Source organism: Schistosoma mansoni, chromosome W (assembly GCF_000237925.1).
Source record: "Schistosoma mansoni strain Puerto Rico chromosome W, complete genome".
In the NCBI taxonomy this organism is placed as follows: Eukaryota; Metazoa; Platyhelminthes; class Trematoda; order Strigeidida; family Schistosomatidae; genus Schistosoma; species Schistosoma mansoni.
Genome location: NC_031502.1, coordinates 3,183,471 through 3,196,247, shown reverse-complemented (window position 1 = coordinate 3,196,247; position 12,777 = coordinate 3,183,471). Strand labels below are relative to the sequence as shown.

The window sequence follows — 12,777 nt, the reverse complement described above, 5'->3', positions numbered from 1 at the left end:
AACTCATACGGTTATATACATTTATTATAAAAACCATAACACACAATAAAAAGTAAATAACAGGATCGTTAAATGAAATATTTCATAAAAATACACAATAACAACATATAAAACAGTACAGAATAGAACAGTTTCCAAGGTATCAACTTTTCCATGTATTCACTTATATTTAGAATAGACATATGAGAACTCAGTGTTCACTGACGATATTGGCTGTTCTGTACGACATACTGTAAATAGTAATGTGGACGATTTAAATTTCAGTCTATTTATTTAAAGATATTTTCTACTTTAGGACACAAGAACACTTCTTATGAAATTGTAGATACCTAGTAAGGAGTAGTTATAGACTAGACTGAAACGGCTATTCAATGGAACCAAACGACATCAATTCGTGATGAAAGTGATCTTATAAAACTAAACATTCCTTGAAAATTAAAGAACTAAGAGAAAGTAATCTTATCTCAACATGTTAGGATTCCTTCTTCTTATATAATTATTAGAAAGGTTTTGAATTATTTTGATCATGATATTCTTGACCGAATTTTGAACAGCCTTTGTTGGCATACGTTTATCAGGTGTGAATCACATAGATACAGACATTCTATTACACTCTTTTTTTATAGAGAATAAATGAACTGTGACTGGCAGTGAAATCCAGGATGCGCACTCCGTCTTGTTTAGGATACATCAGCTTTATTTATTTGAATCCCAGTGTAGATACTCATACAGACACTCGAACTCACTACTTTTTATATCAAAAGCTCAATGCTCTATTTACTGAGTACTTTTCACAGGATGGGGACATGCTTACAAAAAAACTAATCAAAATTCAGTAAAGAATATCAAGAACAAGATGATTCGAATACTTTCCTATCATATTTTTTGCATAAACGAATATCTATTTGAACTTAGTATTTCAGTGAATAATGTTTTTAAAGCAAACGGTAGTGGCTTTGAGTCCCCGTGTGAACCTAAACACTAGGATATCGGTATAACTAGATAACAAGTCCCAAATAGAATGAAACATGCTTCTTGGATCTTTCTACTAATGACAAAAGACCCATTTCATATAATTTCCTCTTAATATTCCGGATATAAATAGTTTCATTTCATTTTATACGTTTATTAAAAGCAATCTGATTATGTTATAATTCGTCATATGGGCATGGATATTAAACCAGATAGGGTTCAAGTCCTCTCTGGTCAAACACCTAAACAACCAATTACTGAACCTTTGGATCCATCTATACATAATAATGGTGAAGTGTTTTATAATGAAACTGGGAAATATATTGAATATTTAGGTAATTTGAAATAATTACTTCTTACCCATTGTGAATTTTGTCGTTTGAGTGTTGTTGTTTTTTTCAAATATATACTTCATTTATACAGAAATGATTATGTTAAGAGAATAAAGACAGTACAATGGGCATTACTTACTTACTTACGGTTTGAATTATTTTTTCTGGTTAGCGCTTTTTAGCAAGTTAGTTTTCTACAGGATGGGGTCGATAACCCCATTCCCAACCCTCCTCCTTTGTCTGGACTTGGGACAGGCAGTAACCTTCAAGGGGCTCCAGGCAGAGTTACAATGGACATAGAGTAATATATTTAATTATTTTTATTTAAAAACAGGTATAAACCTCGATAAATGATTGATTCATAATTTTCTTTCATATAAGTTGTATCCATTGAGATTTCGCCAAATTGGATTGTACGCAGTATAAATGAGTTACTTCGGCTCATTTAAAAACGTATATGGAGCCTTCGTGGTTTAGTATCTGGAAGCATTGTTTTATTAACATGCTAAGGATTGTTCTAGTCCACCCAATCAGAACAGAAACCTTGAGGAAAACATAAAGACATGGGGAATTGAAAGGTGTATTTGTTATTCAGTGGATAACCAGTACAAATTCATAGCTATATACTCATAAAAACACACTATATGACATTGATTCTTCATCTAGTGGCTTATATGTAGATTCTATTTGAGTTTCGCAATTCCACAGGAAACTTTTTCTGGTATTTCGGTTGAACCGCAGTAGAATCTTCCCTAATTTGTTGATAATTTACTTCTCCTACATGTTATTATTTTAGGTAATAATAAAAGGTTTCTAGTTTACTTAAGAAATCAAGTTTCTTGATTAAAAAATATAATAATGTGGTGAACGATATTCAACGTTCAACAGTTATGTGTTTCAACATTTGACTAAATAAAGTGTGTTTAAGGCCTGCAAACAATATTGGCCTTCTTCAACATACAAACGATATTTGGGAACATACATCAGTAGCTAAGTAAGCTGAGGATATAGTTTCTAGTGAATTACAACTCAAAAACGGCTAGGCAGCTCAATGTTTATCTGTAACTCCCTCAATAAGGGTCAAAAGTCGAACAATCATATCCAAGGAATTTCTACAATGAATGAAATTGATTGATGTATATATCTATATATTGATACATCCATTGAATAAACGATGAGAAAATTTCGTAAAGATCTCTGTTATCGACTGTAACTACAGTAAGTTATTAAGATTAAATTTTATATGTTAGCTCTGATAAGTTATTCTCCACTTATTCTTTTCTAAATGCTTCAGTGAAAGCTCCAGCTAATCCATCACTATTCAACAGCTATCGTCTATGGGTGTCATTTTATAAGTGCTTTTTTACTGATTGCATTGTTCCAAGTTCGAGTTCTGTAAGTGTATTGGATACATCTCGACCAGTGGATGCATTATATTGGTCAAAGAATAATACATGGGGAGGTGTGCTTGGACCTCAACCAGTAAATGGAAGCTCGGTAAAAATATTATAAATTATTCTCCAGTGTATATAATCGAATGTTTTTCGTTTTACTAGAAGCATTATACTTCGTAATAATCGTTAGTGTAATCTTAGAATAAGATTTAAAAGTGTATAATGTCCGACAATAACTTCTAGTTTGTCGGTTATCATTTAAAGTTTGGAAATGATTTTGGCAAATTTATAGGAAGCTTATAATACACAGTTTAACCAATATTTTGGATAGTTTTCATCAGGTTTTGGTTTAAAATTGGTTGACCGAGAATTGTTCCCTTCAATAAAGTTGTACATCACAGAATAACATTAGCTGAAGTAAAGTAGAAAAACATATGTTGCTAAACAGCTTTTTGTCTTTATTCCGGACTTTCAAGTAAACAATAGTAACGATATTCTTAGTGTTCATTATCTTAGAGATGAATGTCTAAAAGACCATTGGTAACAAGATCAACATATATGACAACACTAGCGTTTTCTTTAAATCATATTAAATATACGATGAAATGATTGTCTCTAATTTTCACTAGTTCCATGACTGATATCAGTCTGTGAAGATGACTGTTGTTATTTCGTCCTAGATTTCAACTTTAATGAACAGTATTATAAAACTAATGAAACCGTGCGAACTAATCATCTTATAACTCTATCAGATCATTTATTTTACCGATTTGAAAACGATTCATTATTTACAAAATAAATAGATCTGTTTTTGTTTCATAAGCAAAGATGGATAGTGGCTATCAGTGGAATCCAGAACGCGCGTTTCGTCTTGTTTGTGACTCGTCAGCTGGATGTATCTGCATCAACACAGAAATGGTAACTAATCACATGTGAATTTCACTTCGAAAATTTACATTTCTAACAAGCAATTAATTTTATGATCGGCTGTAAACATGATACAAGAACTAATATGATAAATAAATTATTTCGAAAATCTCTTTCCGTTTATCTAACGTACATGTTAGTACAGCAATATTGATTATGATATTATTTATGGTCTAGAGGTTAAGCATTCTGGCGCCAGATCAAAGGTCCTGGGTTCAAATACTGCGTGCGGAATCGTGGATGTGCACTGCTCAGGAGTACAATACTAGGACGAAACGGCCATCAAGTGCTTCCAGGTTTTCAACAGCAGTCTAACATTCATCTATTCATGATCTCAATCAAAAAATATTTATGAGTGTTAAGCGATTGTGGATAAATTATTGATTGTCTGTTTCCAATCAAAAGGAGGATAAGTAAAGATTGATATGCAGTCATGCTCTCAATCAGACTCACATAATTTTACATAGTGGATTAAATGTCTAAATTACAACAAGTAGGCAAATATAAAAATAGTTCAATGGGCTTTCTACAGAATCATTGCCTTATATTTAATATGGTTGACTTAACAAGTTGCAACTTTTCATTGATATTTCTATAAACCTATCCAAAAGTTTGAGATTATTTGTTAAACAATAAATGTTTCTCACTAGAAGTTGGACATAGACACCATCGTATGCCAGCTCAGTGATCTATCGGTTAAGTGCTCTGGCGCCAGACTGGTAGGTCCTGGGTTCGAACCTCGCGAGGCGAGGTCGTGGATGCGCCTTGCTAAGGAGTTCCACAATAGGACAAAAAGGTTGTCCAGTGCTTCCAAGTTTTCCTTGGTGGTCAAGCTTCAATTGACTCATGCTGTCAACTATGAAAATAAATGTTTATATCTGACAACCGTGAACTCCCATCTGATGTGTTATAAATCGGTGGAAATGTAGAATAAACTGAAAATATAATTTATTTGAAGGCATTTTGTGGAGACTGAATCGACTTGTAGGTGGTATTTGTCACAGAATGATCTCATTTGACATTTAATTTAAAAACATGAACTACTAAAGGATGTTGTTTATTAAACTGATTGAAGTTCGAATTGTATCATTGGAAAACAGTTCATTAGTTCTGTTCGTTAAGTGCTCACTGTCAGACCTGAAGGTTCTGAGTTCGATCCACAGTAGAATTTTCGATGCCGACTGTTGAGGGTACTATGCTACGACTAAAAATCTATCCAATAATCAGTGGTTTCAAATTATGCTTTAAGTGAAAAAAAAATCTATGACAAATTGTAAATATCTTACTATTCTCAATGAGTTATACTTTTCTCCTATATTTTTTTTCAAATTAATAATAACAATAGCTTATAGTTCCTAAAGGAACATGGTTAGTACTTGATACATCAATTAATATAAAACTGAATATGACTTTCATGTGTCGTTTCCCTATTGGTCAATTTTGAGTCGTCCTAATTATAACCTTTACGTGTCCTTCCTTTCCATTGGTTACTGTTAATAGTCATCGTAACTGTATAAATATGCCTTGTCTGTAAACCATTTTTGTTCTGCTGCTGACCCCCATAAACAATTCTCATTTAACGGCTGTGTTCTGATTTATTGGAGTTGGGGAACAGTATTGGGGTCGAACTAGGATATCTGAATTTGGTCAATCGGTAGAATTTCGCGTAGTCCTATCGCAATACCCACGTTATATTTCGCATTATAACACTTACTATTCTCAATGAGTTATACTTTTCTCCTATTTTTTTTTTCAAATTAATAATAACAATAGCTTATAGTTCCTAAAGGAACATGGTTAGTACTTGATACATCAATTAATATAAAACTGAATAATATTACAATATATGGAACACTTGAAATCGATTCAGGAACAAGTCAAGATCAACGAATTTATAAATTAGCATTTAAACAAATGTTAATTATTGGTGGTCAATTTTTAGCTGGATCACTTCTTGAAAAACCATTAACAAATGCAACACTTGAATTAACTTTACTTGGTACTATATCTGATGAATTTATTAGTTTAGATGGACCAATAATTGGACCTAAATCAATTGGTTAGTGAAAGAATTACATTTTTCTTCATTGGTTTAATATTACTATTTGTTTTCATTTGATTACACCCTATAGTAACAGGAAAAAATGAGAACGTCCGACAATAATGATACATCTCATTTTTAAGAAAGCAATGAATATTTTTGGAATATTACTGCTATAAGGCGGGAGGGGGATAACTGTTGAGTGAAGCTGAATTTTCAAAGCTGTTCTACCAGAAATTATTGTGTATAGTTCTATTGTATTATAGCGCTTCATCTATACTTAAGTCTGTTCATGTTTAATTTTGTCAAGGCCCTTCAATTAATTTATTTAAGGGTCAGCGTCATTTGTCATTATCTTTGTACTATTACTATTATGTCTGTATGAACATGGATACTTGATCACATGTTGCAACTCACTCACATATCCTTCTTACTAGCTTAAACGTTAGTTCCTTAAATTCCTCTGTGATTCACTCGCTTTCCTTTATATAAATATATACTTGAATCTTATTAATTCATTCAATTCTTTATTCGCCTTTGGATTTGCTCGCTTGCACTCACTTGTATTTTCATTTCTACTTAAATTCACTTTGTGTACTTGTGGCTTATTGATTTGCATTCTACAATGATGAATTATAATTAACGCTTCGTATTGTCTTCCGAAATTCATACACTGTTGGTAGTTATCTAATAACGGTTATCAGGACGAAGGATATACGAGACCTTTGGAATTATTTTGTTGATAGTCTACTACAGTATAATTATTCAATACTCGAATTATTGTACCTTTGTTTTCTTTTAGTCACTTTTTTACTCATAAAATATTATCGGAAGGGGGTTTTGTGGAAATCGTAGTAACTTAATAGTTGAGTTCATGAATCAATTAAAGCTAAACCACCATGGAAAACCTGGAAGCACTTGACGACCGTTTCTTCCTAGTATAGGACTCCTCATTAGTGCTCATCCACGATCCCTCTCACTCGAGACCAAAGGTCCTGGGTTCGAATTCCCCCGATCTGGATAGTGGGTGCTCACTGCTAAGGAGTCTCATAAAATATTGTTTTATGTTTTATCTTTCCCGAAGTTCTTGTTAAATAATTACAAACCTATCACTTAATTCTTTTCCATATGTCTTCTAGTTATAACCATATTGTAATCATGTTGATACATGCACTATGACACTTACTATGCAAAAAACTGAGTAGTACAGCTAGAAGTTATCACCCTCCTCCGTTGCTTTCTATTCTGATAATCGGATTAGTGAGAGTGGGAGAACAGCATTCTGGACCAAGGATCATTAAGTATTGATCTTAACTGATACCTTGTTATTATGATGTCATTAGTTATCAGGAGTTCATTGGTATTATATAGGAAATCTAGGTGAAATAATCGTAGCATGGACTAGATCATACAGCTGCTCATATAACTACGGCGTATTCATACGGAACCCGATTCAGTACAAAAATTCATATCAAATGCTGACATTGAGTTCTTGTTATATTAGTTTCAAAAACAATTTCTAACTGTCCAAGCAAACAATCACTCAGATATTAGATTGGCGACTTGTTGAGGTGTAGATTTAACAGATACTGTCTTTTATAGCTCAGTTACATCCTCACAAAAAATCAAAATGGTTAGGGGTAGTAATACTCAACTTTTGGTAGCAATTTCCTATTGACCAAGGGGTGAAAAAGAAATCAGAAATGATGCATAACTGTTTGACAGTACTAGAAAGACATAGTGATGTATTATTAGATTTATCGTAAAACGTTTTGCTCCTGAGAAACTTCATAACATACTATTTCCGTTATTATATATTTGTTGAAATACTGTATTATGATTTGGTAAATAATCCATATCAATGATGTATAAACTTATAGGAATGCAAGATAGTATGTGACGAATTACTCAGCATATTCTCAAAGTACCCTACCAACAGTACTTTTTTCATTCTTTCAACGTACTCTTTATTGAAAGTATAAGTACATAGGTAGACACATAATGAAAGTAACTATAAACAGTTCTATGTCTATATCAAACTTTCTAGGTATGGGTTTGTTTTTATACGTGATGAATAACTCGGTTTTGGTAATATTACAACTTATCCGAAATAGTTAATGTACAAACAATCAAAACATTTGAGAACTACTTCTATACGTCAACTGGATCAATAGAGAAAAGGCGCGAGATGTGAGTAAGAGCTTCACTCCAAGGTTAATTCAAGTGCAGAAAATGCAGTATATTTACAGTTATACCTAGTCTCGGGCTTCTAAAATTTTCTGATAACATAACAAGTATAACAATAACATGGATAAATATCCAATCAAAATGTGACACGTGATTCTCCGCTTACTGGGAAGCTTCTCTATTTAACACTGATTGGATAAAACACTTCCTGGAATTTTCTGGCCCTCTAGAGACTTTAATGATGGATATTTCAAGACTTCCCAACATTCATAACATTCATATATTAGTGTTTTAACAACGTTTACCTTAATTTTAGGCCAACATATAATCAATTGATTCCACATTATATAATGTATCATGATGCACAACATAATGACTTTATCAACGGCAGTTTTAGAAAAAGTCGTAAAATATTTGAAACACCCGGTCATATAACTAAATGTTTCATACATTTTACGACATAATTGTCTATTAGTTTTAGTAATTCATTTCTTACCACTTTAACTAATAATACTGTAGTATTTTTGTACATTTTGTATACATTTTACAAAGGTGTTTTACGGGAATAATGAAGTATGCATGCAGTACCCAAAAACTAATAAGATGGACCACTCTTAAATTAACAGCTAATGCTGGAGATAATCAATTACATCTTACTGATCCAGTAATAGATTGTTACCAGGTGATCGTATAGTTATTGCTACAACTAGTATGAATTATAAACAATCAGAAGTTGGTGTAATTGCTTCTGTTTCGTCGGATCGAATAATAATCACACTTGTAGACAAATTAATATATACTCATGTCGGTAAGTCTTATACAGTAGTATTTATTCGTGTTAAAAGTATTCGTCAAGTTAAGGTTTCATATTACAAAAGTAAGATAGTATACACAGATTGTGTGAATCATTTAATCCAAAGCAGTCATCTCCAAGTTTAATACATAAATGACACACAACTATGGGTACTTCAAATTCAGCAAATTATTATATGAATATAGAGCACCATCAGAAATTTACTATATGGCTAAAAGTAAAACCAAGATCTCCCATTTTATGTTATTCTGAACCTATCAGTGGACAAAGCGTCGGGCTTTGAAGTGAAAAGTTATGAATTCAAGCCGAAGCGTGAACAACAATACTGAGACGAAAATATGTGTATCCAGCCAATACATCCCATAGGAAGAAATGCGTATTCTGGACTACATCGCTAGCCACATATCAAATTTACGAAGAAATTGTGATTAAAGACTACATTGTGACAGTCCTCTCAGGATGCACATATGGCAAGAAAACCTATCAATTTCAGTCATAAATATCAACACAGAGAATTTACAACCCAATTACTAATACTATCCCATGCTGTCTACAGATATCTAGTAAACATAACACATCTCGAGTATGACATGTTTTATCTAAAGTGAAAATATTATTTTCCAATTACAAACTTTTCTAAATATGAATAAGTTTATGGAAATGGGTAGTGATTAACTAAATAGACTAATATTGAATAAAGAAATGATAATCTTTCAGCTAAAAATGAACATTGGTAATTAGTTTGATAATGGGGGAAGTAAAATCGATTGTAATTTCATTCATATTGTTGTCAGTCATATTTCTATTATAAACAGTAGCAACAAAGTCCTATAATTTGCCTGCTTAACACTTCGATGATAAACCTTTGATAGCGATTTGTTCTTTCAACGAACCAAAACAAAAAACATAATTTATTATATAATTAACATCATGAGTTAATTGAAGCTAGACCACCGTGGAAAACCTGAAAGCACTGGACGACCGTTTCTTCCTATTGTGGGACTCCTCAGCAGTGCATATCCACGATCCCGCCTCATGAGATTCGAACCCAGGACCTACCAGCCTCGCGCCAGAGCACTTAACCAATAGACCACTGAGCCGGCATCCAGCGGTGTTAATGTCTAACCTCAACAAATCCATGAAATTGCGCCACCAACTTCTATTGTACTGAGGTAGATACCTGTCTCTACCTGATACGGCGGTCTAGCTTCAATTGACTCATGATCTTAACCATATAAAAAATTAATAAAATCTGCACAAAACCCCCCTTGTGAAAACATAATTTAAATATGTTACGTTTGTTTACGTTAAGTGACAAAGTATGACATACTGTAAACCGATAAAAAAATCTATACTCTTTCATTTAACTACAAATTCATATCTGTAAATAATTCAACAAAAATGAATTGTATCATTATTTATAATTTGTTTACAACCGATTGATCACTGGGTGGTGATCAATGTCATGTGTGTCAGGTCCTTCTTAGTGTAGATCTAATCCTGTCGACCAAATTGCAATGTGGCCACAAGTCTAGGGGACTCGACATTGTGTACACTATGTTGAAGTAAGATGTTGGTTGGAGGTAGTCAGTAAGAAACCTTGTACCCAGGTTTCATGCTATTTGGCACTCGTCAGCTAGGTTTACCTGTAATCTTGAGGGAACTGATGCTCCCTGATAGATTCAATCTCGTGCGACTCAGCTTCACAGTCGGAGACGTTACCACTGAGCTTTCTGGGCCGTGACCAACCCTCTGTAGGACTGAGATGTATATACAATTGACTGATCACTGAGTGGTGATCAATGTCATGTATGTCAGGTATGTTTAAACACAATGGATTTGTAGGTAACTCTTTATCTTGAAGTATTTATTTTATCTTTAACTGGTATCATTTATCAAATCGTTGAAAATCGAGGAATAGTTAGCAAACTGTAGCTGGGCTGTTTTTTACGAGGTGGTATTATTAACCCTATAATCAACTTTCCTCATTTATCTGGGATTAGAACCAATAGTAGTCCTCGATTGACTCTAAGCCCAGTTATAGTAAATCAGGAACCATTTAATAAGTACTCTATACCAATTTTCCTTTCATTGAGGGTACACATGAATCCAAATGGAATTTAAAATAGGACAAAACTTTGATAGTAGGCAAGAGATCGTTTAAATACTGAGTTGGAATTTAGCAGTTCTTAATTCTAACTACAATTAATTCCTGGTGTAATGATACAATCACTAAGTTTAATCGATAAGTGACTGTTTCGTTCCATAGTTGATTAATTTCACTGATCACAAATTCTTAGCGAACCTTCTGGAAATATTTCTCTAAACTATTCATGAGTGATCATTTTGATTAAGGATGGTAGTCGAATATCTCCTGAGTTACTTGTCATTGTTGTATGAAATTCTACAGTCTTTCTTTAATACAACTACTATCATTTTTGATGCAAATTCTAGCATACAATCAAACCTACGGTAATCACAAATTTCTATTAGGCGCAGAAGTTGGTTTGATCAAATCAAATATTATTATCCAAGGTGATGATCAAAGTGTTAACACTAAATTTGGCGGAAGAATCCTAATTTCACAAACTCTATACCAAGGCGACATTTTAAATGGACAATTAAAATTATCAGGTATGCAAGACGATAATAAACATTTACATTTAAATCCAATCAACATTGAATAAAGGTTAATTGATCAAACATTAATTTAATAGTTGGATTCACGAGTCAATTGAAGCTAGACCACCATGGAAAACCTGGAAGCACTGACAGCCGTTTCTTTCTAGTATGGGACTCCTCAGTAATGAGCATCCACGATCCAGCCTCGCGAGATTCGAACCCAGGACCTATCAGTCTCGCGCGCGAATGCTTAACCTCTAGATCACTGAGTTGACAACGGTGTTAATGTCTAGCTTTAACCAACCCACGAAATTGCATCATCATCCACCATTGTCTTCAGACCCAGTTGAACTCCGCTGGTCACTGCTTCTCACTAGAATTCCAGAAAATACCTCATGGAGCCAGTCACTAGTGAGCATATGAACATTATCAGAAGGGGATTTTGTGGAGACTTTAGTAATTTTATATAGTTGAAATCATGAGGAGTCCCATACTAGAAAGAAACGGCTGTCAGTGCTTCCAGGTTTTCTATGGTGGTCTAGCTTCAATTGACTCATGATTTCAACTATATAAAATTACTAAAATCTCCACAAAACCCCCTTCTGAGAACTAGGTAATTATTGAATGAGATCAGTTTAGTGTTTCTAAATAGACCTAATCATTCAATTTCTCTTTAACACAGCCTATTAATCATACTACATTTCTTTTTTTATTTGTTGTAACATTTCATTTCTTTTAGATGTACACTTCTATCGAATGGGTCAAAAAGATTTTAATACTGTAACAGATGCACGTTTTCCTATTGCATTTATCAGTGCTGGTGATATGAATAATATATCATATATAAAATCATGTTTATTTGAAAATTCTTTATCTACAGCATTAGGAGGATTTGCAACTACAGGATTATATATAGAAAATAATATCTTTTATAAAACATTGGGTTCTGGTAAGTTTAACTGATTTTGTTTGTTTTCGATAGTGTTTGATTGATCTTCAACTGATGAAAGGTTTGATATACAAAGTATTGTTTAGTAAAATGTCCTTGTTATGTTGAAATGTTCAGTATGAGGTTTGTGGATATTGTTGAATTTGATTAAAATCATGAACTAATCTAAGTTAGACCATAATTTAACATCTAAAAGCACTGGAGAAGCGTTTAGACGTAGTTTGCGAGTCCTCAGTAGTGAACATCCATGATCCAGCACGAGGGATTCATACCTAGGACTTTCAGTTTTGAGAGCGAAAGTTTATTCTCTAGACCACCGAACTGCCATAAAATGGTGTTAGTTTCTAACCTCAATAAGTTCATGCCATTGAAATGATCAAAATAATAGATATATAATGAGACTGATGTCTAAAGACATAAGAAGTATGTATTGCTAATCGAAAGTGGAATATCTTGAGACAGAATGTTGAAAAGATTGAAGAGAAGAGGACGAGAACAGAGAGTGATTGGTATGGAAACGAAGGGACAACAAAGTCTGA

General features: G+C 33.2%; 1 protein-coding gene across 1 annotated transcript in view; it reads left to right on the top strand.

Moving 5' to 3' along the window:
* Smp_057790 (putative fibrocystin l) overlaps positions 1 to 5,689 on the top strand; it is a gene marked incomplete at both ends in the record, with an annotated part of 60,418 nt that extends 54,729 nt beyond the window's left edge. Inside the window, 3 exons of the mRNA XM_018799937.1 lie at positions 1,136 to 1,307; positions 2,599 to 2,801; positions 5,399 to 5,689. Coding sequence (XP_018653800.1) covers positions 1,136 to 1,307; positions 2,599 to 2,801; positions 5,399 to 5,689 — 666 coding nt within the window. The remainder of the gene's footprint in view (positions 1 to 1,135; positions 1,308 to 2,598; positions 2,802 to 5,398) is intronic.
* Between the last annotated feature and the right edge of the window lie 7,088 nt (positions 5,690 to 12,777).